The sequence below is a fragment of the Meles meles genome, chromosome 17, assembly GCF_922984935.1.
Source record: "Meles meles chromosome 17, mMelMel3.1 paternal haplotype, whole genome shotgun sequence".
In the NCBI taxonomy this organism is placed as follows: Eukaryota; Metazoa; Chordata; class Mammalia; order Carnivora; family Mustelidae; genus Meles; species Meles meles.
The window spans coordinates 28,388,723-28,414,951 of record NC_060082.1 but is presented as its reverse complement, the minus strand read 5'-3'; the positions used below and the strand labels follow the sequence as shown (position 1 = coordinate 28,414,951).

At 53.5% G+C, this 26,229-nt stretch overlaps 1 protein-coding gene across 1 annotated transcript in view; it reads left to right on the top strand.

The window, feature by feature from the left end:
* The window catches only part of LGR6 (leucine rich repeat containing G protein-coupled receptor 6), a 117,222-nt gene extending 92,090 nt beyond the window's left edge, over window positions 1-25,132 (top strand). Inside the window, exons 7-18 of the mRNA XM_045983082.1 lie at window positions 5,614-5,682; window positions 7,990-8,061; window positions 8,264-8,335; window positions 9,865-9,933; window positions 11,185-11,256; window positions 12,364-12,429; window positions 13,413-13,484; window positions 13,953-14,024; window positions 15,695-15,820; window positions 16,785-16,945; window positions 21,262-21,342; window positions 23,596-25,132. Of these exons, the coding sequence (XP_045839038.1) occupies window positions 5,614-5,682; window positions 7,990-8,061; window positions 8,264-8,335; window positions 9,865-9,933; window positions 11,185-11,256; window positions 12,364-12,429; window positions 13,413-13,484; window positions 13,953-14,024; window positions 15,695-15,820; window positions 16,785-16,945; window positions 21,262-21,342; window positions 23,596-24,851 (2,188 nt within the window). The 3' untranslated portion in view covers window positions 24,852-25,132. The remainder of the gene's footprint in view (window positions 1-5,613; window positions 5,683-7,989; window positions 8,062-8,263; window positions 8,336-9,864; window positions 9,934-11,184; window positions 11,257-12,363; window positions 12,430-13,412; window positions 13,485-13,952; window positions 14,025-15,694; window positions 15,821-16,784; window positions 16,946-21,261; window positions 21,343-23,595) is intronic.
* The last annotated feature ends 1,097 nt before the right edge of the window (window positions 25,133-26,229 follow it).

The following is a 26,229-nucleotide window of genomic DNA, read 5'->3' as shown; positions in this document are numbered from 1 at the left end:
TGTTTCTGGAGAAAACATCAAAAAAGCACCAAGAGAGTAAGTGATTCATTCTGACTGCAGGCATGGGTTTGGATGTGCAAAGGAAGGGGTATTGACTTCAAAGGGGGCTAGGATTTCGACAGCTAAGTGGGGGGGGGAGGGTGTCCCAGGCTTCGAGCATATGAGGGGCACCAGGAAGCACCCGAGGCTGGGAAGACACGTGGGGCCAAGATGGTAGATGGAGCTGAAGGTTGCATGTGGCATCACAGCCCACCGAGGAACTTGAACTTTGTGCTGTAAGTAATGAGGAGGCCTTTTCAGATTTCGCAGCAGGAGAGTGACACAGGCAGCCTGGCATTTTAAAACGGTCTTTTTGGCAGATGTGTAGCAGCTAAGAGTGTGGATTCTGGACTCACACTGCCAGGGTTCAAATCCCGGCTATGATGCTGACTGAATTAGTTAAGGTAGGCTAAATTGTGTGGCAAATAGGCCAAAACATGTATGATGGCTCCAACATAGTAGAAGTTTATTTCTGGATCATATAACAGTCTGAAGCGGGTGTTTCTTCTTGGCAAGTGGCCCTCCTCCATGTGGTGACTAAGAAATCAGGGACCTGCCTTCTTAGGATCTCACCATCCCCATAGCCTCACTGTGTTTGGCATCTAGCTAGTGGAAGGGTAGAGAGACCATGGAGACAGCCTGGCTATTTAAAAATCCTGCACTAGGAGTCAGGGGTTGGGGTAACTGGTTGATGGGCATTAAGGAGGGCACATGACGAATGAGCACCGGGTGTTGTACATGACTGATCAACCACTGAACTCTACCTCTGAAACTAATAATACACTCTATGTTAATTCATTGAATTTGAGTAAAATAAAATTTAAAAAAAATTTTTAAAAAGTAAAAATCCTGCACTAAATGTGGGACAGATCACTTCCGCCCACCTTCCATGGGAGAGCACACCTACCACGAGGAAGGCTGGAAAATACTCTAGTCCCATTCCTGGCTGTTCCTGCCATTACTCCAAGATGGCGCTGTCCAACAGAACTTTCTGTGATGAGGGAAATGTTCTAAATCTGGGCTTCCAATACGGTAGCCACTTGCCCCGTGATATTTTGAGCACTTGAAGTATCCCTAGTGAAACTGAGAGCTGAACTTTGAATCATACTAACTTGTAATTAATTTACATTGAAACAGCTACACATGGCTGGTGGCTATGGTTTTGGGCTGTGGGGCTGTAGAGAAAGGAGAGAGTGGATTTTGGTGGACAAATAGTGGTTTCTGGCACAGCGGTTTAACAGCTGTGTGATTGGGCAACACATTTAACATCTCTGTGTCTCACTTTCCTCAACTGTAAAATGGGTATGATAGTCATATCTACCTCTTAAGCTGTCATGAGGGTTATGAGATCATTCAGGCACAGCACTAAGTGCCCGCACATAACCAGCGCTCAACCAAGGTTATCTTGTGGATGACTTGGAGGCGGGGACTCCAGTTAGTCCTGGAGTTATGCCACGTCTCCACGAAGCCCTCCTGGTCTTCCCAACTCTGTGTGATCTCTGAAGGTTCAGCACCTGCCATGTCGTGCCAAGGCCACTCATCTGATTGTCTCGTGCATTTGTCCTGACTGGGCTGTTTCTCACCCATCTCTCCACCTTCCACTTTCCCCAGCAGAATTCTCTGCATATTTTGAGCAGGCAACAAACATCCATTGCACTGAATTGAATCCATCAAGGGCAGAGAGAGTCACAAAGACGTGTTCCTGGACAGTCAGAACCCAAAGTCACATCTACCCAAGCCCCAAATGTAGCAGGGCTTTGCTACTTACCCAGGTCATTGAATGTGTGTAGGTGTCCGAACGGGAACATTCAGGCCAACCCCCTGGTGTGTAGTTTGCAGTATTTCTTTTAATATTTGCACAGTTTTTATTCTCCACATTTCTCACCCCCCCCCCCACACACACAAAAGGCCATTTAGTTCACATGTCTTTTACTCTGTGTCTTTTCCCACTGTCTGGTAGGCCATTCCTGGCAGAATTCCTGTCCAGAAGCTGCCAAGGAAGACTGGAACTACTCAGTTTGGCTTCCTGGACATGAGTCCAGTGACCTGTAGAAGGGCTTGGTGATAGCAAAATCACATGGGACCTGTCCCTGGGCTCTGGGGCCCTGCGCAAGCCTCACAGGACCCCTCAGGATTCTCTAAGTGCCTCAAAGTCTTAAGGATGTTCTGCCAAATATTCTAGATATTTTTAAGAGTCCATTAATGCTTTTCATCAATCAATTTATCTAGACCGTCTCATGTATTCATTCAACAAATATTTGTTGAGCCACTGTTCTATGCCAATATTTTGGTGTTTAGAAGATGAAACAGAGTTTCCGTTTTCAAGGAACTTTCATTTCTAGTCGGGTGGGAAGAAAATAGACATATATATGTCAGCTCTCAGTATGTCCTCTGAGAAAAAGGAAAGCAGGATCTCTCCTTTTCTACTGCTACATAACAGATCGGGTCAAAACATCAGGGCCATTCTCATACCTCTGTGGATTGGGACATTTGGGACCTTTGCCGTTGGAACCTTCCCCTGGGCTCACTCATGAGACCGCAGTTGGCCAGAGGTTCAACGACAGCTAAAGGCTCTAAGAAGCCTCATTCACAAGTCCGAGAGGGCAGCCTTGGTGCTGGCTGTTGGCCAGTCCTCCCCACATGGCTCCTCCACGGGGGGCTAGCCTGGGCTTCCTTGCATGGTGGCAGGAGCGTTCAAAGGACGGCGCAGGCTGTGAGGCCTCTTGAGACTTAGGACCAGCTCACACCGTGGCCTCTCTGCCTCATTCTGTAGAATGAGACTGTCAGGGCCTGTCACAAGCCAGCCCCGTCTCAGGAGTGGGGAGGGTGAGGCCACTCCTTGATTGGAGAAGTCACAAAGGACTTGTGGCCACGTTTTCTTGTCCAGCTTTATTGAGGTGTCATTGACATACTGTGCAAGTTTAAGGCATACAGTCTGCTGATCTCATGCACATGTATTGCAAAAGGAGAAGACGTGTGACCACTTTTAGTCTACCACACAGGGTAAGGGAACACAAGTGATCCTCTGTTAGAGCGGTCAGACGAGTCCTCTCATGGGGTACTCTTTGGGCAGAGACCTGAATGAAGCAGGGGCATAAGCCATGCAAACCGCTACAGTGTTGCAGGCAGATGGAAGGGCGAGCTAAAGCTCTGAGGTCAGACAGCGGCAATTCTTTGCATTTTATGATAACCCCACAATATGAAGGCTTCAAGAGAAAGTGCTCTTCTGTTACTTACTCAGCTCTCCCTGGGCTACGGTAGAGAATTCCTGAAAGGGCTGAGCGGAGTTAAAAGGGGGACGCTTGATTTGGAGACCCCGAGATGTGAGGGTGAATCCTTTATAAAATCTAAGACCAGAAACAGCCCCTCTGAGCGGATCAATTTTTGAGTCATTGGAGGGATAGGTGTAGGATTCACAAAGGAACGGGGCAGAGCAGAGCAAAGTGGGAGGGTTTATGCTGTAATTAGCCAAGATCACCATGGCAGTCTGAGTGTAATCGGGTAATTAGTGTGTTTTGGGGGGGTAAGGGAGGTGAGGGGGTGCAATTACCCGGCTCACTGGCTGCCAGACGGTTGTCACTGCTCTTCTGACCCTTGGGCCGTGTTCCTGGCTCTACCTGTGGACTATTAAGTGTAATGACCCTGTCATGTAGGGGAACCTGTCATTATCTCTGTGTTAACATAGTATTTACCCATAGAATCTGCCAAGTCACTCTGTGATTAAAGGGCCCTGGCATGGTCCCCTGCCCTGACATCGGATAGTCCTCTCATGAGCGTGGTCAGGGCAGGGAGGGCTTGAAAAGACTGAGAGAAGTTGTGCTGGGGTCGTACTGGGGGGGGTCAAGAGGGACACTGTACCTGAGACTGTACCACAGACTCCGGCCACGGGAATCTGGAGACGCCGAGTCAACCCTCGCACAATCAGGCACATTTCCACATGGGTCGAACTCACTGGCCACTGAGGGAAACAAAAGTCAACTTTAAAATATTGAAGGTTAAAAAAATATTAATGAAAAAAAAAGTGAAATCTTGAAGGTTGAGGGACATCTGGCTGGCTCAGTCAGTGGAGCATACAATTCCTGATCTCAGGGTTATGAGTTCGAGCCCCACGTTGTGTATAGAGACTACTTAAAATTAAAAATCTTTAAAAAAAGTAAAAAGTTAAAACAGTTTTTAAAAATCTTGAAGATTGATGATCTCTTCTGGCGTCTGTGTCGTAGGAAGGGTAGGGGAGAGAATCCCATCACGTAATGTAGAGCGAAACTCGCGGAAAGTCTTCGGCAGCTCTTGCTTCCTACTCCCCAGTCACCTTGCACTGTCTTCCCCACAGTGCAAGCATCCCTCGCTTTTGGCAGGGTCCCCCCTGCCTTTGGAGCTCCTTTGTCACAGGCAGCTCCAAATCTTCTCTAATGAAAATCCACTTGGCCCTTGGTCTCATGCATTCCTCCTCTCTCCCATTACCCTGTCATTGCCATAAGGGCACAAACCCAGAAGACCACTTAAGAGGGTAGAAGGAACAAACCTGTGATCACGTGTGGACCAACAGTCTGAACCCTGATGCCTGAACAACACGGTGCTGAGCGTCCTTAACCATACACCTTTACACCCAGGGGCAGACTTTTCTGTAGGATGAATTCCTGGACTTGGGGTGACTACGTACGAATCTTTTAATCTGGAAAGATACTGTTGAATTATGTCTAAAAGATGATGCACATTTAATCTCCAGCGAATCATGTATTAGAATGCATGTTTCCCTGCTTCCTTTCCAGCGTGGGTTGCTCCCGCTTTCTCTTTTAAGATTTTATTTATTTATTTGAGAGAAGAGAGAGAGTACGAGCAGGAGGAGGGGCAGAGGGAGAAGGAAGAGCAGACTGTCCGCTGAGCAAGAAGCTGCCGGCACCGATCTCGATCCCAGGACCTGAGATCATGACCTGAGCTGAAGTCAGAGGCTTCACCAACTGAGCCACCCAGGCATCCCTAGTTGCCACTACTTTCATTGCCTCCATCGTTTGCTGATTGTATGTGTGACACATGTTCATTGTAAAGAAAAAAAAATCAGGAAATGAAGAAAAGCTAAGAGAAAATAAAAGCTAACTGTCCTGCCACCACCCAAAGATAAGAAGCGTTGGTCTTTCTGAGAGACGGCAGAGGCCACAGCTAGTCAAAGTAATCACCTGATGGAACCTTCTGGAATCCCTAGTGTTGGTGACAAGGTGGTAAAGATGGCCTCATTCTCTTCTCTGTCCCTTCCCCAGCCGCTGATGTCTCCAGAGGCTTGAGGTATTTTCCTCAGCCAGTGGGGACTGTTCCTGAAGGAGTCCATTCCAGGTATCCATATCCCTCATGGGTCTCCTGAAAATTCCGCTGCCAGGAAGCCTTCAAGCTTGAGGCTTTGTGGAGTAGGAATGGAATACGAACATTCCAAAAATGTGTTTCCAGGCACTGACAGCTGGATCTGACAAATTGGAAAACGCATCTCTCCGGCCAGTCCCAGAGCCAAGTTTGTGTTTCTCGGGGGCCCTGACATGCCCTGTTAAGCCACCCGTCTAATGACGGCTCTGCTTTCCATTCCAGAGACCTGAACTATAATGAGCTGCAGGAGTTCCCCGTGGCCATCCGGACGCTGGGCAGACTGCAGGAACTGTAAGCTCTTCTGCTGCTTTCTGGGGGTGTCCTCTTCTCTCTTCTCCCAAGGGCAGGGGCTGAACCCGCCGGCCCTGGGCCTTGTCACATCCTCCTATCCTGTGGTCCTTGTGAGAACTGGAGCCACGTGCCCTCCCCGGCCCCCGGTGCGGGTCTGAGTAGTACCAGACCTCCTTAGTTTGGCTCGGAGCGTTTCCGAGTGGCGTGTCATCAGCAGAAATGGCTGTGGACTCTTGCAGCCCGGAGGGACACATGGCACACAACACCTCTTGGTCGCTGGGCCCAGCGCTGCCCCCACCTGGAATGAGGAGAGGAGCGGGGGGCTGGGTAGCGGGGTCGCTGCTCAGCACCTGATTCCAGGGAGGAGATGAGAAGCCGCTGTGGCTCCCCGCAGACACCACTTCTTGCTACTCGGTTTTAGCACCGACTGTGCCAAGCGCTGTGCTCGCTGCTAAACACAATCCGGGAGTCAGACAGTCCTGGGCTGTCCCCAGGGATCCTTTAGGTCTGTCAGGGAGCAGGACAGAGTAGCTTCGGGTGGGTATGTAATCCCAGCTCTAATGGTACAGTAGTAGCTAAAATGACTGGGAATCCAGAGTGACGTGGAAAGAACACTGTGGACGAACACATCTGAGATTAGTCGCACAGGATGGATGGGATTTAGGTGGCCGTGGCAGGGGAGGGGGGGAGGCATTTCAGACAGAAGAATGGAGTAGGTGGAGATTGGAAGTTGAATGGGCAGAGAGATGACTGCAGGAGAGGCCAGCCTTACTGGGGGGAGGCTCTTGGCAAAAGTAGGAGATCTATTGTTAGTAAAGTGGGACCAGATTAAGGGAGCCTGACATTTCTTTTCTTTCTTAAGATTTTATTTATTTGACAGAGAAAGACACAGAGAGGGAACACAAGCAGGGGGAGTGGGAGAGGGAGAAGCAGGCTTCCGGCTGAGCAGGGAGCCCTATGTAGGGCTCAATCCCAGGACCCTGGTATCATGACCTGAGCCGAAGGCAGACGCTTAACGACTGAGCCACCCAGGCGCCCCGAGCCTGACATTTCTGAGCAGAGCCCCGCACTTTTAAGTAGCCTCATTTCTTTACTCAAACTACCACCTGAGACCTTCAGGACCAACCCCATGCCACCCACCATTCACACCCCGTGTGAAGCTGGAAGGTGTAAATGCCAGATGTAGCCAAGAAGGAGCAACTGGACCACCTCGGGGGGAAGGGTTGGGGTGAGAAACCACTGGAAGTCCTCCACTACTGATGAGTCGCCAATGAGTATAGGAGTGTGCGTGCGTGTGTGTGTCTGTCTGCCTGTCTGTCTGTCTGTCTCTGTATCACTCTCTCTATTGAGAGAAGGCTGCTTGAGGACAAGGCCTCTAAACTTCTAAATCTCTTAGAGCTTAGCTCAGCATTAGGCACAAAGGAGGAGTCCAAGAACGTATAACGAGTGAGTTAACAAAGAAATGAGAGAGTGGGGAGAGTAGCCTAGGTGGGTCGCACGGGCTGGGGGTGTCTGCGGGGACTTGTGGGGAGAGCATGAAAGTGGAAATAATAAGGGGAGGGGAGGGAGGAGAGAGAGGAGTGGAGGCAGGGAGGCATGAGGAGACACTGGAAATCTCCAGTGAAAAGGAGGGTAGCTGGGAGGGGTCTGCTCAGCCTGGATCACGTGTTTCTCAGTCCAACTTTTATCTTGTAATGTTCCCCCCAACTAACCAAACTTATAATTCCTGGCTTCCAGAGCCCTGGACATTGGGACCTGGAGAGGGTCCTGGAGAGGGTCCCTCCCTTCTCACCTCCTCACAAGGCCACCCAGTCCCTCAACACCCGCTGCCTCTCCCCCATTCTGCAGCCACTGTCCTTCTAGATTTCTTCGTCTCCAGGCCTGAAGACCAAGCCAGCCTCCATTTGGGGGTTATCTCTCATTCCTGCAACCCCCCCAGAAGCTCTGTTTTTCTCACACACCCTCAGCTACCTCTTGGGGACCCTGTGGGTTTCCTGCCACACGGGACTGAGGAGAGGACGCATGCCTGGGGTCTGAACTCAGCCTCCTGCCCCCAAGTTGCTCCCCCACCCCCCTGCTCCCTAAGGCTCTACTTTTCACTCTTTTCCCAAGTGTCAGAGAAAAGGACAGGTGTGTGATGGAATGAAGCAGACACATCCCAGGAAGAGGTGAACCTGGAATCTCGGGCTGCCGTCTCTTCGGTCTTATGGCCTTTCTAGTCAGCTTTCTGGAAACTTCATGGAATTCTGTTTCTCCCTCTCCACACCTCTCTCCAAGTCCTTACTGACTCATGGTGTTGTCTTCCAGGGGGTTCCATAACAACAACATCAAGGCCATCCCAGAAAAGGCCTTCATGGGGAACCCTCTGCTGCAGACAATGTGAGTCCTCACTTCTCCGTCTTTTGGTGCTGTGCCTTTTTTGGGAGAAGGGCCAGGGGCTGGGGAGGCAGGACTCTGCAAGGGGGGCCTTCCCCGGTGTGCTCTTTCCTGGTCTGCTTTCCTGGACAAAGCAGAGATCGGCCTGGGTCCCAGCTCAAAGGGCCAAGTAACTAAATCTGATGTTTGGGTCTTTTTCTTCCAGACACTTTTATGATAACCCAATCCAGTTTGTGGGGAGGTCAGCGTTCCAGTACCTGCCTAAACTGCACACACTGTAAGTTGGACCTCCCCCAGGCCTCCCTCCTTCCTGCCGCCTCCGGCCTCCCTTCTGCAGGTGTTGCACCAGCAGGGCGCTGCCCACACTGCAAGGCCTGGTCTCCGACGCTGTGGCCTCTGCTCGGCTCAGGACTATTCCCGGACCCGGCTGCTCTAAACAGCCTCCAGTCAGCTCCCTGTGGCTTCTTCCCCGATCCCAGATGAGTGAAAGAGGGCCCTCCTCCAGAGCAGAGGAGTCTGATCTGGCCTCTTCAGGGTCCTGCTCAAGGGAGCTGTTCCAGAAACCTTTGCTGCAGAAACCAACAACTGGGATAAGGGTCTGGTTCTCCAGTGACCTTGGAGCATAGACCCCTCGGCCCTTTGCCGTACCACCTTTATTACTTTGGGCCTGATGGCATTCCCTTGTTTCCTTTCTCCCGTTCTTTTCATTCCCAGCCCAAGTCCCACTTCTTCAAAAATCTTCCATGGCTAACACGTGACATAGGGTATCCCAGGAGCATAACTAGCATTTTCTTTTTTTTTTTTCTTGTTAAGATTTTATTTATTTATTTGACTGAAAGAGATCACAAGTAGGCAGAGAGGCAGGCAGAGAGAGAGAGAGGGAAGCAGGCTCCCTGCAGAGCAGAGAGCCCGATGCGGGGCTCAATCCGAGGACCCTGGGATCATGACCTGAGCCGAAGGCAGCGGCTTAACCCACTGAGCCACCCAGGCGCCCCATAACTAGCATTTTCAAGTGCATCCTTCCCCTTCATGTCCATTGTCACGTTTCACTGCCACTCTAACCACATGAGGCAGGTGGTGTTAGCACATTTTGTAGATGGATCTCGAGGTTCCCGGGCTCTGCTCTGCCGTGAGCTAGGCCCCCCGGGCTCCAGCTCCAAGAGGCTCCTTTCTGGACCCTACACTGCCTCCTTGTGGTCCGGCAGGACCCGTTTTTTTGCTGTGCTCTGTTGGGTCCCTGTCCTCAGCCCTGTCCTCACCAGCAGGGGATGGCGGGGAGGGGAAAAGCCATCTGTCTAAAGCTGCCTGGGAGAGAGCCATGGGGAAGTGATGACAAAGCTTTAGCGGATGGCAATTTAGGGGAGACCCTTTCTCAGACTCTAATAAGCAAACCCCTGCAGCCAAGAACTTTTTCAGAAGCACCCACCTTGGACCCTTTTAGACAGAGTCCATTCCCATGTCCCTTGCTTGTATTTTTTTTTTGTTTGTGCATTTGTTGTGTTTTGCATGCTGGGACCCAGATGCCAGTTTGGGGGCTCTGCCAGGGCTCTAGGGGGCTGGACCAACTTAAGGAAATGGTGGTTTGGACCCTGATGAGCAAAGCTCCGCCCTGACAGGCCCTGAGTAGCTCGGTTTTTTGTTTGTTTGTTTGTTTGTTTGTTTTTAGCTGGGGTATTTTGAGGCTGGGGGAAGGATGACATTTTCCCAAAAGGTAGCTTCTCTCCAGGAGAGATCGGTGATGGTGGGGAGCCCAGATATCGAGATGCTCTGACCCCACCTTTCAGAGTGTGTCGCGTCTGCTTCCAGATCCCTGAATGGTGCCACGGACATCCAGGAGTTCCCAGATCTCAAAGGGACCACCAGCCTGGAGATCCTGTGAGTGGGGACCCTCACCCTCCACCTCATCCATGCCCCTGCTTCACCCCCAGTAGCTGTCCCCTGGAAGGCTGCTGGAAGGATCCTTTGCTTGACCCTTATCTGGCCTGCTTCTGCGGCCGGCTGCAGCCTGGCCCAGAGGTCACCTGGCCCCGCCCCAGGGATCTATGGCCATCTCCTGATATGGTACTGCTGTAGGCAAGGCCGGGGTAGCAGATGGTTTGGGGTGAAGAGGCTGGTTTTCTCCTAACCATGCTTGGATTTTTCAGGCATGCCTTCAGAGTTCCAAACCCCAAACTGTGAGCATCCTGAAGACCTGTGACAGGGAAGAGGGGTTGTGGAAACACATCTCCTTTGCCTTTCTGAATCACGATTTCAACAAGGACCTTCTCATATGTTCTATTATGATATCCTGTAGAGGGGGGAGGGCTGCCAGAGCACAATAGGACCTCAACACATTTAAGAGGATGAATGGAACATCAAGCAAACACCCAGAGTGTTAGGAAGCCAACAGCCCTGCCCCCCATCACACAGCTCATTCATGGCATGGCCCAGACGGGAACTCTCTCTCCTCTGTGCCTCTGTTGTCTTTCCCTAGATTTGCTGGCATCTGGAAAATTTTCCACAAGGGAAGTAATAGTTCCCCAAGAATGACCTTGGCCTTGGGTATTTCTTGGGACACCCTGTTCCTAGCCAAAACTGCCCCCACAGCCCTCTCTGTCCCAGCCCCAGGTCCTTCCCTTCTTTCCCATCCCTTCCCCCTTCCCCGGGGCACAGGGAGCAGACTCTGTGCAAGGTTCCCATGGCTCCACTGGGGTTGTTTTGTTTCATTTTTCCTATCTACTCCCTGCCCATGGCTATGCCCCCCCCGCCCCAAGGAGGGCAGACGAGATTCTAGTTCCTGTCCTACATACCCCGTGTTGCAGGAGACCTCTCTGAGACAATGGGTGGGGACCCGATGGGTGGGTGGGGTGTGGGCTGGACAGGCAGGAACTGTCTGCCAAGCAGAGAGCCCCTGGGCTGTGTCTCTCTCTGTTGCCCACTCCCACCCGCCTCCAGTCCCAGGGGAGCTCTGTGCTCAAATGCCAGACTTGCTCCTTTCTCTCCCTGTAGCCCCACCCCTGCCCTGTGCCTTCTGCCACTTCTCTTTTGTCAGCTCTGTGCTGCCATGTCAGCATCAGGCCCAGAGCTGGAGGCGGCAGCCAGGGATGGCAGGGCCTGGTGCCAGCTCTGTCTCTGCTCTCTCTGCAGGACCCTGACCCGTGCAGGCATCCGGCTGCTCCCACCGGGGATGTGCCAACAGCTGCCCAGGCTCCGAGTGCTGTGAGTGGCTCACAAGTATTCCCCGGTCTTGGCATTGTGCCCTTGCTCCTATGGGCTGGCAGAGGCCCCTCCTGCTCCTGTCCCACTGGGTTACTTCTCTTGCTGGAGGATGGAACAGTCTGCTGAGTACCTGCTCGGGAGGGACTGGGCTGTCCTCTCTTGCTCAGGGCACAGGGACAATGGCCTTTGGAGTCTGACCAGGGTTTGAGGCCCAGCTTTGCCACTTAGTAGCTGTATGAATTTGGACTCGCTCTCTGACGTCTCAGGGCTTCAATGCCTCATCAGCAAAATGTGGATAAATGTGTGGGGGTTGAAAAAATGTCTGTCCGCACACAGCACAGAGTGCTAGCACCAACAAGCTGCTCAGCCAGTGGCATTGCTCATTTAGTAAGAACATTAAGGTCTTCTGGAAGCATGGGGGCATTTAAGTGGCCTATGAAGTCAAGGGGAGTTTTGTTCTCCCTCCTGAATCCGTTCGGAATGTGAGGCTTCTCCACATGGACCCACAGCTCGGGCTGGGGAGGCTGACCCAGGAGACACTGTGCCCGCAGCTGTGCTAGCCTGGGTGCCTGGAGACGTGGGCTCAGCTTCCCAGCCTTGCCACTGACTGACAGTGTGTCCTGGGCAGGTTCTGACCCTTCTCTGTGCCTCCGTGTCCTCATCTGTTAATGAAGGGGTTGGGCCAGGTGATCTCCACAGGCCCCAGCCTACCCCCCCCCACCCCCCGCCGGGACTCTGTGCGTGGGGACTACAGGGATGTTTACTTGGGCTGGCGGTGACTGGCTCACCCAGTAAGGCCTGATATGGTCCCTGCTGGCTGCTGCAGAGCCCTTGCACCTTCTCCTCCTTTTCTCATCCCTGTGCCCCTCTCACTTCCTGTCTCCCTTCCCCCAGGACCCTCCCAGGGTTCCCTAGGCCTTGGGACTCAGCAGGAGGAAGGGAAGTCCCCTTGCTGGGAGGCCCCTCAACAGCCACATCCCTGCAGGGTCCTCCCAGCCCTCGGCTGCTTGATGGGAAGGCACATCCTGACGGAGCCGCTTCTCCTGGCCCCCAGCCTCACGCGCACCTGGTCTCTCTCTCTCTCTCTCTCTCTCTCTCTTCCCCCAGGGAATTGTCTCATAATCAAATCGAGGAGCTGCCCAGCCTGCACAGGTGCCAGAAGCTAGAGGAAATGTGAGTTGGGGGCGTAGGAGCGAGGCGAAGGCATGCAAGCCAGACTCGGGACACATCTGAGGGGATGGGGGCAGGGAGCACACTCGGACATTTCTCCCTTCTCTGAGCTGGTTGAGTCCAGGGGTTAGGGCTGGGAGCTCCGCAGAGGCCTAGACAAGGCCTCCAGGGACCACCGACGATGGACCCACCTCGACAGTCTCAAGGTGGCTCATTGGGGGTCAGCCACAACAATGAAAGGCAGTAGTGATTAGGGCCAGTGGAGGGCCAGGGTCACATCAGCACTAGGAGGTGGGACACTCACACAGGAGAAGAAACCTAGGATTCAAATTTGACAAGGAAAAAAATCACCTAAAAAATGCTCTAAACCCTTTTCACTGAGCTTCTGTTTTTTGTTTTGTTTTGTTTTGTTTTGTTTGGGGGGATGTTTTTCAAGCTTGGTGCGTCTCCTGAGCCTCCATGTCTATCCCCTGACCCTAGATAGGGCAACGCCTTTTGGAGCCCAGGCAGGATAGGGGTGTGAGGGTCTGTCCTGTTTGTCTAGATGCCAAAGGAAGAGGGTCTTCAGCATTACAGAGGGACACGCTCCATCTCCCATTCAGACAAGCAGTCCACTGAGCTCCGCCCCCCAGCTTGGGCCAGTCACTGGGTCATCCAAGGGCGGGGAAGTGCTCTGCTGCTGGACTAAGGTCTGGAGAACGCAGGAGCGAGGTTGGCTGGGCTGGGAGCCAGCCCCGGTGGGAACCCTGGAAACTGACTCCCTTCTGGGCCACAGGGATGGTTTTGTGGCTTTGTCTCCTGACCCACTTACCCAAGGCAACCGGATCCCCTTGTGCTCCCTTTAATTCTGGTGACTTCCGCGGGCCCTTTCTTCCCATGCCAGGAGAAGTGGGGGGCTCTCTTTTCTTCCTCATAGTGTGCGGGGGGCGTGGAACAGAGCCAGGGTTTGAGCCTATTGGCTCATCCAGTCTCTCTTGCTGCCCTAGAGGCCTCCAGCACAACCGCATCTGGGAGATCAGAGCAGACACCTTCAGTCAGCTGAGCTCCCTGCGAGCCCTGTGAGTATCCTGCAGCGTCCCAGGCTGGACCCTATGGGGGCCCACTGTGCCCCTCTCTCAGGCACACTCCATACCCACAGTGTACATGACAGTGGCAGGCACAAATCTTCCCTGCTCTATATCCCTGCCCCCATCGTGTGCACGCGCGCACACACATACACACACGCACACGCGCGCACACACACACACACACACAGGAGAGGTGCCTCCCCTTCCAGATGGCTTCTGAAGCCGCTTCTCCTGCTGGTGCCCAGGGGCTGATGAGACTCTGAAGCCAATCTGCCGAATCCCCTTTTCTGCAGCCCCAGCCAGGCTGGAAGCCAGGCAGCAGGTACCTTCCCTGAAAGGCTGAGGGTTCTTCACCTGGGGGCAGCTCAGATGGGGAGTGTGAGAAGGAGAGATCAGGATGGGAACAGCGAGCTGTGCACTTGTCCCGGGTCTCACCTGTAATCCCCTCTCTGCGCACAGGGACCTGAGCTGGAACTCTATCCGGTCCATCCACCCTGAGGCCTTCGTGACCCTACGCTCCCTAGTCAAGCTGTAAGTGCGTTCTGCACCCTCCTCCCGCTGGATGGAGACCAGTGGGGACCCTAGGCCGGCAGGGGGTGGGGGTGGGTGGGGGTGAGAGTACCCACCCCAGAGTGGGGACATGCACGAATGTCTGACTGCACATCCCAGCCTAATCAGTCATTCTGACAGTCTGTTTGACAGGCCGTGGGTCCTGATAAACAGAGCGCCTGCCTCCCGCAAGCTCTGGAACCTCATCTGCTAATGTTTGGCAACATCTTAGTGGCTCCAGTGCCCTGTGCCCCCACCCCCACTCCTGGGCTCAGGCCCTCCCCCAGCCTCTACATGTGCCAACAGAGAGGAGGTTAGAGCCCAAAACTCCTTCACAACCTGGGACAGTGGCAGCAGGTGTGGGAGCCAGGGTCTCAGCTCAGCAGTCCCCCACATGAGCAGTAACACTAGAGGGCTGCCATTCTGCAGGGAGGCAGAGGCTCACAGGTTCCCTAAATTACACAGGCTGCAAACAGGGAGCGTATAGTGCTCGCTGCATGGTCACTAGGTCAGAGCTGGAAGGGACCTCTGGTGGGACTGCCACACACTGTGGTGCAGGTTGTGTACTGCACAAGGGCTTCCACCCAAGAGGGAACTGACTGACTGCTTGCACATCCCAAAGATGTGTCCATCCTGATGGGACCCTTTTCTGATTAACACCCAGACTCCATGGGCTAGCTCCAGTCCTGGCCTCAGAGATCATCTAGCCCAATCCCTTACTTCGCAGGAGAGGCCTCCAGGCCCAGGGGAGAAGCCTGCTCAGAGCAAGGCCAGAATGCAAGCCTTCCAGGCGGTTCACAGTGCCCCTCCTGTCTGCCACTCTCTAGGCTCTGGGCCGGAGCCTTGCAAAACTCACACCTCGGTCTTCCCTCTCCTGTTTGCTCTGCTCCTGCCAGATAGGTAGGGTGGATATTTTTATCCCCTTGAAAGATGAGGACATTGAAACTCAGGCAAATTTGTGACTCCCCTTGGTTATGCAGGGAGTCGGTGACAGTGCCAGGTTTCCTACCTTCCAGTCCAGGCTGTTTCCACGACGCACAGTCTGTGGTGCTGGTGTGTGGTTTGGAGTGCTGGTTCCCTGTAACGTGTCTCCAGTAGAAGGCTGTGCATGTCCTCATCTCTGGCTACAAAGCCAGCCCCCAAAACAGAACAGATGACCAAACCCCTGCTTGTAGCCAGAGGCCAGCTCTGTCCAATCCCCGCTCTGGCCTCTCATGTCGTCAGAAAAGTGGGGGAATAGGGGCAGGCAAGTATAGGCAGATGCCCTAGGGGGGTGGACAGGGACCCTTGGATGGGACTGGGAACTGGGCATAGGAGCTGTGGTGAAGGAACTCTGTGACCTATGAATCGGGATGGCTTGACATTACTTTAGAGCAATCCCTAGTATAGAGTTGGCCCCCAGTATTTGATGAATGAATGAATGAATGAGTGAGTGAATGAATGAATGAATGAGTTAGGGGTGGTGCCTCTAGCAGCCCTTGACCATCCTCCTGCCCCAGCATTTCGGGCCTTTGTCTCTCTTTGCTGATCTTCTGTCCTCTGCTCCTCTCCTCTTGCTTCCATCCCAGGCACCCCGGTCACACCCTCAGCACAGCCCTGCCCCCTCAGCATTCCCACTGACTGCCAATAACCCTGACCATGCACTGTCCTAGGGACCTGACGGACAACCAGCTGGCCACACTGCCCCTGTCTGGACTTGGGGGCCTGATGCATCTGAAGCTAAAAGGGAACCTGGCTCTCTCCCAGGCCTTCTCCAAGGACAGTTTCCCGAAACTGAGGTGAGGGCCTGGCTTTCCCCCACCCCCAGATAGTTTTGCCCCGGAGTAGCTGGGGAGGCCAAGGAGGGACAGAGAGAGGAAAGCCATGGGGCTTCACCTCGAGAAAAACCTGATGGCCCGGAGGCATAGGGGTTGGTCACTGCTCAGTGGGAAGGGCTCCTGCCTCCCCTTCCTCATCTCATTCACAGCATTTCTTTCTGTCCCAAGCAGCAGCCCCGGGCTGCTGAGACCTCCTGTGAGGACAGGAGGAAGATGAGGTGCAGGCCCCCGGACCTCCTTGTTCCTTGTCCCCTTCAGGGCACGCAGACTGCCTGAACTCACTTGAGCAGCATCTGGGCCCCCTGCGGTGAGGCCGAGCCCAGGGCACCGAGGAGTGGAAAACAAGCCGCCTGGCCGGTCCCTGGTGCTAATGACATCCAGGCCTCCTGCCTGCAGCGGCAGCACCGCCTGTGTGGCCCAGGCCGCCTCTACTGCCAGCTAACGAGCTGCCTGGGGGCATCAGCCCTTGCCCTCAGAGGGCACCAGATTCAGCTCTGCTGTGCCCGGGGGTGGGGCTGGGGGCCAGGGCAAGGGTGAAGCACGAGTCACTACGAGAATCCCTGTCTCCTGAGATCTAAGAAAAAGAGTCGCTGGCTGGGAGGTTAGCAGAGCACTGGAGTGCTGTGTGATCGTGGGTGAGCTGGTCCCAGCCCTGAACCTACTGAGGGGACCCCATAAAGGGCAGAAAGTTTATCTTCCCATCTCAGTCTCAAGATGAGTGAGGACAAGATCGGCAGATGCTCAGAGTCCTCCAGAGGCAGAGGCCAGGCTGTAGGATCCATACAAAGAAAGCCCAGGGTGCCCCCTGCACTGTCATCGGGCGCTTTGGGGTTGAAAAGCCGATGCTGAGTGCTGGGTCCCTGGGCGGGCCGCCTAACCATTCCCCAGGCAGCTCACTTTACGCCTGTGCCCCCTCGGCCCCCAGGATCCTGGAGGTGCCCTATGCCTACCAGTGCTGTGCCTATGGCGTCTGTGCCAGCTTCTTCAAGGCCTCTGGACAGTGGGAGGCTGAGGACTTTCACCTTGAGGAGGAGGAGGCTCCAAAGAGACCCCCGGGCCTTCTTGCCGGACAAGCCGAGAACCACTGTGAGTGATGGGGCTCCTGGGCAGGGCGGGCAGGTGGCCGTGGAGAAGAAGTTAGGGAGGAGAGGCCCGGGGGACCCTGAGAGGGGTCTGGCCGGGGCTGCGGAAGCAAACCCCAAGGGTGACCTGGGAAGTGACTCTGGGTGACTCTGTTTGTACCTTGTCTCTCTAAGAACGTAGCCCAAAGGTGCTTGGGGAGAAGACGATGACAAGGGCAGAAGTCATGTTTCCATATTTGCCATCTTGGTCCCCGAGGTGCTTCCCGAGCTGCATCTTAAGAAGCTTCTTGCGCTCGTGGTTCCACGTTCCTTCTCCCTGGCTGCGTCCTGGCTACATGGGCCCTGTGATTTCATTCTCAGAGAGGACACCCACTTTCTAAATCAACCTGAGCCACACAGGATTGAATTAAGTCAATTAAATTAAACCTCCGTTAAAAAAAAAAAAAAGTCCCCTCACTATATGTCCTAGAGCCAAGTGGAACAGCGTGGGGATTATCACTCTCCAAGTCCTCCTGCCCCTCAGAGGCCACTAGCTGCAAGAGGAAACTTGCTGAGTTGGGTCTTGGGCCACATGGGTCTCTTTCTAGAACAGTTGTAAAAGAAGGAGGGGTGGAAGTAGGCAGCTGAGGGGGCTCCGAGGGACCGTCTGCCAACTGGTGTCTTAGAGGGCAGCGGGGAGGGCTTCTGTCCCCCTCACCGTCACCCCGTGTGACACAACACAGGTAAAATCAGGAGGAAGCAAAGAAGAGCCCCTGATATTTGAATTTCGTTTTCAGTCTCTAACCCCCTCTCCACAGTATGTCCACGGAGAAGCGAAACAGAAAAGTCAGAACGAAAACATGTAAGAAAAGCATCTTATGCTGGTGTAGACAGACCGCGGTTCTAAACCCAGTGACATCGTTGACCAGTTTTGTTGCCCAGGACAAGCTCTTCAACCTTACTGAGCCTTGTTTTCTGGGGTTTTTTGATCTGTACAGTGAGAACGATGCTACATATCTCACAGGCCATGGCGAGCAAAGCATGACCCGTGGTACTACCTGCCACTCTTACTACTGGGGACGGGGGCGGGGGCCTCCCTGTGTGTGTGAGGAGGGACGGCGTGCTATGTCGTTCAGAACACAGCTTATGGAGGCCAGTATTCCACAAGCAGTTAAGGGGTCTCTGGGGTCTCTCTCCCAGACCCCTCCCCCGGGAGAGCGTCAGGACCCCTTGAAAAGCCCAGCGGCCAGGCTGGCTCTGAGCCGGCAGACAGCTGTCCCCAGGGGACATTCCCGGATGTCTGTCTGCTGTACACTCCCTCAGGGGCCTGGAAGGAGGAATGGAAACTTTCCTTCCTCAAGGTGAAACTTTCCACCAGGCTTAGGTCTTGGAGAGCCACAGGGCGTCAGAATCGTGGGCTGCCTGCCGCTGGTAACGGGAGCTGGGGCAGGGCCCCCCACTTCCTGTGGGAGCTAATAAGCCTTAAGGAAGAAAGCCAGGAGCTTCGGCTACAGCCAGATTTGATTTCCTCCTCGTTTGAAGAGTGGTTACTTAACACCTTGGCTGTGACTTTCCCAGCCTCAGAGGGAGTCCGCGGGCCTCAGCCCTCGCATTTCATTCATGCATTCTGATTTCAAAGAATTGCTGAGCTCCATTCTGGAGAGCCGGGGTGGGCAGGGAATGAAAGGTAGAGAGGAGAGGAAATGCCAGCACTCTGTGGGCACACCTCGGCCTCCTGCCCGCCCTGATGGTGTCTGGGCCAAGGGCAGCTCCGCAGAGCCTTCCTGCCTCCTGGGAAAACGTCCAACTGAAGGTGTTTACCCTTTAAGTGGGGAGGAAGGAAACAAACCACATGAGTCAAAGATGGGGACAAGCATGACACAGAATCATCCCTTGTTAGTATGTGGTGGAGGACGAGCCCACGGGGCGCTGTCGTTGAAGCCCGGTGCTGTACAGGCATCCTTCAGAAGAGAAGCGGGGCTCTCCTACCACTCAGGGCCTCAGACACCTTGCCTAGTCTCACTAGAGAAACTGAAGTCTTATTCTTAAAAAATAGTCTTTCGGTGATGAATTATTGCTGCAAACAAGCGTTTTGTCTTTATAAATGATAAGATGTTTAAGCTGATCATTTCAAAATTCTTGTAGAATTTCTGGACTCCCAAGGTATCCCTAACACCCCTGGAGTTCATAGGCTCTGGTTTAAGAAACCTTGCCATAGCGACTAAGAGGAAAAAAAAACTCCTACTTGATTCCAACAAGTTACAGAGGTTTTTTTTTTTTTAACAATTTTTTTTAACAATGGATTTATCTTTGTAATCCTATTTTCTCAGGCTGAGGAACTGCAGGGTCTAGACTTAGAATGGGAAGGACGGGTAAAGATCTAATCCTGCCTCTCACCCAGTGTAGAAGTGCCCTTTCTCTTATCTGGGACCTTCTGCTCCAGCACCCCTGGGGACAAATGATGCCCAGCTCGTGCATCTGTAAAGCTACCCCCGCATTCCTTCCAGGCTGCCCCCGAAATCAGGAAAGCATAACAGTTAAATACGTAGGCTCTATAGTGAGACAGACCGGGGTCAGACTTCCGCCCTGCAGCGCACCAACTGGGAGACCTGGGGCAAGTGGCTTCGCTTCCATGAGCCTCAGTGTTCCCATCTGTCAAATGAGGTCAAAAGACACCCTCCTCGTGCGGCTGCAGGAAAGGTTAATGAGACCGTGAAGACCACAACTCGCTGCGTGGAGCTGGCACAGGAGCTCAGAGACTCTTAGCCTCGCTGGCACACGAATCTGTTAGTTGACACGGATCACGCCGCCGTGAGTGCCTGGTCCTCTTCTGTCTCCATGAGCTCCCTGAGACCAGGACCGTGTCTTCCTCATCCCAAGCTGCTCTGCCCTTGCCCGAAGCCCAGCAGATGGCAGGCATGGCATGCAGCCCCCGGGACCTCAGGCCCACCTCTCTGTCAGCTCTAAGTGTGGGAGCTTATTTGCATTAGTGAGAAGGAGAACTTCTCCATCTGAATTGTTAAATCGCCTCCTTCTATGACCCTTCCTGATTCTACCCTCTGCACCAACACAGCATGTAGGAGCACAGTTCCTTTATGCCTGATGGGACTTCAGCTCCTGGAGGACAGCCATGGTCTTCCCACTTAGTCTTGCCTTGCCTGAGTTAATCTCCCAGTGGCTTTGACCATTTCTCAAGTGTGTGGCTTCTACTTGTTCACTCTGCCTGGTTTACCTCCTCTGAATACAGCCCAGCTCACTACTCTGTCTTCAGAAGATGTCCTTCCTGGGGCACCCGGGTGTCTGACTCTTGATTTCGGCTTGGGTAGTGATCTCAGGGTCATGGGATCAAGCCCTGCTTCGGGCTCTGCGCTGGGCTTGGATCCTGCTTAAGATTCTCTTTCTCAGGGCACCTGGGTGGCTCAGTTGGTTAAGCCTCTGCCTTCAGCTCAGGTCATGATCTCAAGGTCCTGGGATCGAGCCCTGCATGGGGCTCCCTGCTTAGCGGCGAGCCTGCTTCTCCCTCTTCTTCTGTCTGCTGTTCTGCCTACTTCTGCTCTGTCAAATAAATAAATAAAATCTTAAAAAAAAAAAAAAGATTCTCTCTGTCTCTCCCTCGCCCTCTGCCCCTCAACCCCGAACTTGGGTCTTCTCTCTCTCTCTTTCTCCAAAGATATATTAAAAAAAAAAAGTAAAAAGATTTTCTTTCTTGCCCGTGGTGTTCACACCTGGACAGGGAATTACAGTGGGGGACCGGCCAGTGTGGAGAACTGTTTGATTACCAGCTCCCATTTTTTAAAAAATTTATTTATTTGACAGAGAGAGATCACAAGTAGGCAGGGAGTCAGGCAGAAAGAGAGAGGGAAGCAGGCTCCCTGCCGAGCAGAAAGCCCAATGCGGGACTTGATCCCAGGACCCTGAGATCATGACCTGAGGCGAAGGCAGAGGCTTTAACCCACTGAGCCACCCAGGCGCCCCACCAGCTCCCATTTTTAAGGCAGCCTCCACCCTAACTCTAACACGGTAACTCTAACACGTGCTAACCTAACACAGTAACTAGGCTGCCTGGAGGGGACGCACATGCTCAGTTACAGGACAAGACAAGCAAGTCTCAGATGAAAATTTGCCGTGAGGAACAGACAATGCAAATAATCCACATGTGGATAATAAGAACAGACTCCTTTCACCCAAGAGTAGAACAGATGTGCAGGGCTGCTGGGATGACCTGTGCTGAGCAGAATGAGCTGGGGATGGCAGCTTAAAGAGGTGGGCATTTGGAGAAAGATGGGAATTGATTGTCACCAAGACCTGGCCCCCAAGCCACCTTCTGGTCTCACCTCTCAGATGACCTGGATCTGGACGAGCTCCAGCTGGAGATGGAGGACACAAAGCCACACCCCAGTGTCCAGTGCAGCCCCATTCCAGGTGAGACGGGTGCCTTGGTATGGGGTTGGGGGCAGGACTGGGGAAGGAGTACCCAGGTATTTCGATGAGATGCCCATTCAGCCTGGCATGTTTATAACCATGCTTCAGGCGCCTTCTCTGCCTAAGAGCCAACATTCTGAGGGGAAGACAACCTCTTCTGGTGATTCTTGGGGAAGGACCTGGAGTTCTTCCCTCGGGTGGTTGGAACAACAGTAGGGGAGGGGCAACAGCGGGGAGAGGGAAGTCAAAACAAAGATCAGCCAACCAGAAGTTAAACATCCGAGGGAAAGTGTCTCTCATTGAAGAGAGAAGCAGCGAAGAATGTCTTGACCCCATTGTTCTGAGTGGTGTGTGGCACTGCTTCTGAGCGCCCCCTCAGTCTAAAAGTCGCAGAATCCTAGAGCCAGATGGGCCTCCGAAAATTTGCCTTCTCCATCCCTCTCTGCTCTCTTTCTTAAAACTCTCCAGCGTGGAAAAACTCCACAGTACCCCTGGATAACTCCTTATAGGACTGTCCAGCCCTTACAGCTGAGGAAATGTCCTATAGAGTCTCACCTGAATCTCGCTGAAAAGAAAGAGAACTCTATTTCCCTTTGATGCAGTGAGGGAAGAAGCCCCTTCCCCTGGGTATAAAATCCTAGCAGGCCACTCCCAGAAGGCAGTAGCACATTGCTTAAGCCAGGACAGGACCTGTTGGAAAGAACAGAAAGCAGTGAACAGTGTGCTTCTCTATTTCCTCTCCCCTCCATTTTCCCCTTTTATATCTCTCTTTGGTTCGTGTCCCTTGGCTCCCTCTCTTGCTCTCTCTGAGCTAAAACAGTGCTCGAGGACGGCCAGCACCTGCTCGCAGCACTCAGTAGCTACAGCACGCCCTCTAGTGTCAGCCCAGAGCAAGAACACCAACGCGGTCTGGAGGAAACAGGTGGTGTTTTCTTCCTGACTTGGAAACCCACAGGCTTCACACTGCCACAGAAATTTCACCTCTGAAAACCAATAATCAGCAGTGATGAGGTAAAAGAGGAGGCTCCAAAAGGCAAAGTCCAGCTTGAACTTGCTTTAAAAATAGATCGTACAAATGGTACAGATAAATTATGGTACATCCATATGGGCAAGTATTTACTGCGCGGACACGGAAAACACGTTTTGAAGGAAGATAAAGATTTAGAAAAGTGTGCATAATAAAATTTTAACTTAAGAAAGGGAATTAAAGCCTATATGCGGAAAATCCCAATTTAGTTTAAAAACATATATGTTTGTATGTATCTTTTAAAAAATGGGAGGAGACATACCAAAACGATGAGTTCTTTTGGAGAGGTGGAATGATAAGCAGTTTTAATTTTTCCATGTTTTATTTTCCAAACTTTCTTCAATGACCATCTATTATATGGTAGTCGGAAAAAAATATGTTTAAAAAATAGTTCCCACAAAAGCCTCTCAAATTCCCAAGCTACTAGAAATACATTGCAGAAGAGGAGTCTGAAGCCAAAAGAAATGAAGACATACCATGTCCACAGTTACAGGGTGATTTAAGGACAGAACCTGAGGGGAGTGGCGGAAAACACCACCATCACAACGATTTGTGCAAAACCAGGTTGGAAAAACCCAGAGTCATCTGTGTTTTCATTTACTTATTATGCTTTTCTTTCCGAATACCGATCGACTCTGTGAGTACCGACTGTGGTCTCTCTCCCCGCCACAGAGCAAGGGAGAGCCAGCCAGGTACAACACCTCATCCACGGTGAGGTCCTTATCGGATCCCTGGGCACTGACTGGGAGAAGCAGAGCCTTGGGATGCGGACTGGTCACTCTCCGGGCAGCCCCCCACACCTCTGTGTCTCCAGCTCAGCCGTATCCCAGTTCAGATGCCCCCGTTTTGTGGCACACTCCTGTATGCTGTCTCACCCCTTCCTTGCTCCAAAATGCTTTGGAAAGACTGCTTTGCTGAACGTTTCCTCAGTGCCTGGGTTTGCGCTGTGTACTTTGTGTACAAATTTGTTTATTACGTGTTTCTATTTCTGCATGTATTGGGTGAGTGTTCCCTGCATTTGCAGCTCCTTGGAAGAAGAGCTGCGTATATGTCCCCACTGCCCCCTAGCCCCCACCCCTCCTGACAGTCCTCAGAGACCAAGTCAGCCCCTGTCAGCCCGGGAGTTGTTGGGGACAGAGGCTGTGTCAGCCTCCCCAGCCTCACCCCCAGCACCTAGGCCCAGCAGCCTCCAACCCAGGGGTAATGTCTCATCCCCTCTCCCGCAGGCCCCTTCAAGCCCTGCGAGCACCTCTTCGAGAGCTGGGGCATCCGGCTGGCTGTGTGGGCCATCGTGCTGCTCTCCGTGCTCTGTAACGGGCTGGTGCTGCTGAGCGTCTTCGCAGGCGGGCCTGGCCCCCTGCCTCCGGTCAAGTTCGTCATCGGTGCCATCGCGGGTGCTAATGCCCTAACTGGCATATCCTGTGGCCTCCTAGCGTCCGTCGACGCCCTGACCTTTGGCCAGTTCGCCCAGTATGGAGCCCGCTGGGAGATGGGGCTGGGCTGCCAGGCCACAGGCTTCCTGGCTGTCCTGGGGTCCGAGGCTTCCGTGCTGCTGCTCACCCTGGCCGCCGTGCAGTGTAGCGTCTCCGTCTCCTGCGTCCGGGCCTACGGGAAGGCCCCCTCCCTGAGCAGCATCCGAGCGGGGGCCCTGGGCTGCCTGCTGCTGGCCGGTCTAGCCGCGGCCCTGCCCCTCGCCTCGGTGGGAGAGTACGGGGCGTCCCCGCTCTGCCTGCCCTACGCTGCGCCCGAGGGCCGGCCGGCCGCGCTGGGCTTTGCCGTGGCCCTGGTGATGATGAACTCCTTGTGCTTCCTGGCCGTGGCCGCTGCCTACATCAGACTCTACTGCCACCTGCCACGGGGCGGCTTCGAGGCCGTGTGGGACTGCGCCATGGTGCGGCACGTGGCCTGGCTCATCTTTGCCGACGGGCTCCTCTACTGCCCTGTGGCCTTCCTCAGCTTCGCCTCCATGCTGGGGCTCTTCCCTGTCACCCCAGAGGCCGTCAAGTCTGTCCTACTGGTGGTACTACCCCTGCCTGCCTGCCTCAACCCACTGCTCTACCTGCTCTTCAACCCCCACTTCCGGGATGACCTGCGGCGCCTCTGGCCCTGCCCAGGGACTCCAGGTCCCCTGGCCTATGCTGCTGCCAGCGAGCTGGAGAAGAGCTCCTGCGATTCTACCCAGGCCCTGGTGGCCTTCTCTGATGTGGATCTCATTCTGGAAGCTTCTGAGGCTGGGCGGCCCCCTGGGCTGGAGACCTATGGCTTCCCCTCAGTGACCCTCATCTCCTGTCAGCAGCCAGGGGGCCCCAGGTTGGAGGGCAGCCATTTTGTAGAGCCAGAGGGAACCCACTTTGGGAACCCACCACCCTCCATGGATGGAGAACTGCTGCTCAGGGCAGAGGGAGCCATGTCAGCTGGTGGGGGCCTGTCAGTGGGCAGGGCCTTCCAGCCCTCTGGCTCTGCCTTTGCCTCACACTTATAAATGTCCCTTGTCACTCTTTTCTTCCCATGTCTTCCCTCCCCTCTCCTCCCACTCCACGAATGATGGCTGCTTGTAAAATAAATTCAACCAAAACTCCACAGTGTGATCCACAGCAGGATGGCCCAGTCCTGGGGCCCTGGGCTCCATTGGTCTCCTCTCTCCCATGGCCATCACCAACATGTGCTTGTTGGCCTGGGTTCCTACCCCTTGGCCTTCCCCAGGGCCTCTCACATCTGAAGCTGTGGACCAGAGATCTGGACATCTGTCTGGCTGAGGGAAATGAGGGATGAGGGAAGCACAAAACAGTGACTGGGATGGGGAGCCAAGCAGGTCAAGGATCAGGGTACAATGGGCAGGGGGACCTCACAGGGAAAGACCAATAAGAGGACAGCCAAAGACATCCAGGCATCTGCCCTTCGACTCACGGATTGGACACAAAATGTGTTCTGTGTCCTGTTAATCTCAAGATAGGACATGCAAAAAGACTCTGTTCAAATCAGTTTTAGAAGATACAACACATTATGTCCCTTTCTCAGAGAGTCACAGTGCATATTAGTATGGTAACGGCTTCCAGAATTACCACAGCGATAATGTCTGCTGAACTTTGTTTAACCCACTTCCCCAAAATATTTGACAACAGGTTTTTGTTTGGTTGGTTTTCATGGACTATCCGTTAACGTCTCACAGAATGTAACACTGCTCTCTCCTGCGGCCCTCACGTCTACACCAACTAGTGTTCCCCAGTGACATCACAAGCCGATCCTAGAAAACCCCTATTGTAGGAGTTTCACCTGGGGCAAAGATGATTCCACCAACCGGAGAAGACGCTCCACATTCTACTTTCCCATCCTTCTTGCTCTGCCCTGGGAAGGATGGGGAAGAGGCTGCCTTTGACCCTGCTCACTGGGGCAGAGATAAAGAAGTCCCGCACGGGGTCCCCCCTCTTCCCCAAGCCCAACCACCAGGGCAACTTCTGCCCTCAGTAAGAGAGCGCGTCCCCAGATCCTGGCAGGGTACACACAGGGAAGTCAATGACTGCTTGGCTTCCTTCTGGCTCTGACTTGCCTTCCTGTGGTTCTCCACCATATGCCTCTTGCCAACTCCTGCCACAAGCCTAGTTTCTTTGCATCCCAGGTCCTGCCTTCTCTGTGGGACAGGGAGCCCCTGGCCAGCAAACTAGAGGGATGTTTGCATTGTATGTGTTGTTTTGTAGGAAGCATGATAGGAATCTGGCATCCCTGGATGCCCCAAAGAAGCATGATGCTTCTGCCCCTCCCGTCATTACCTTCCTACCTTATGGTTTACCAGGTGCCTCTGAGCATTCTAGCGCTCCCCACCCCAAACACACATGCATTCGATCTCAGGATGAGGAGGTGAG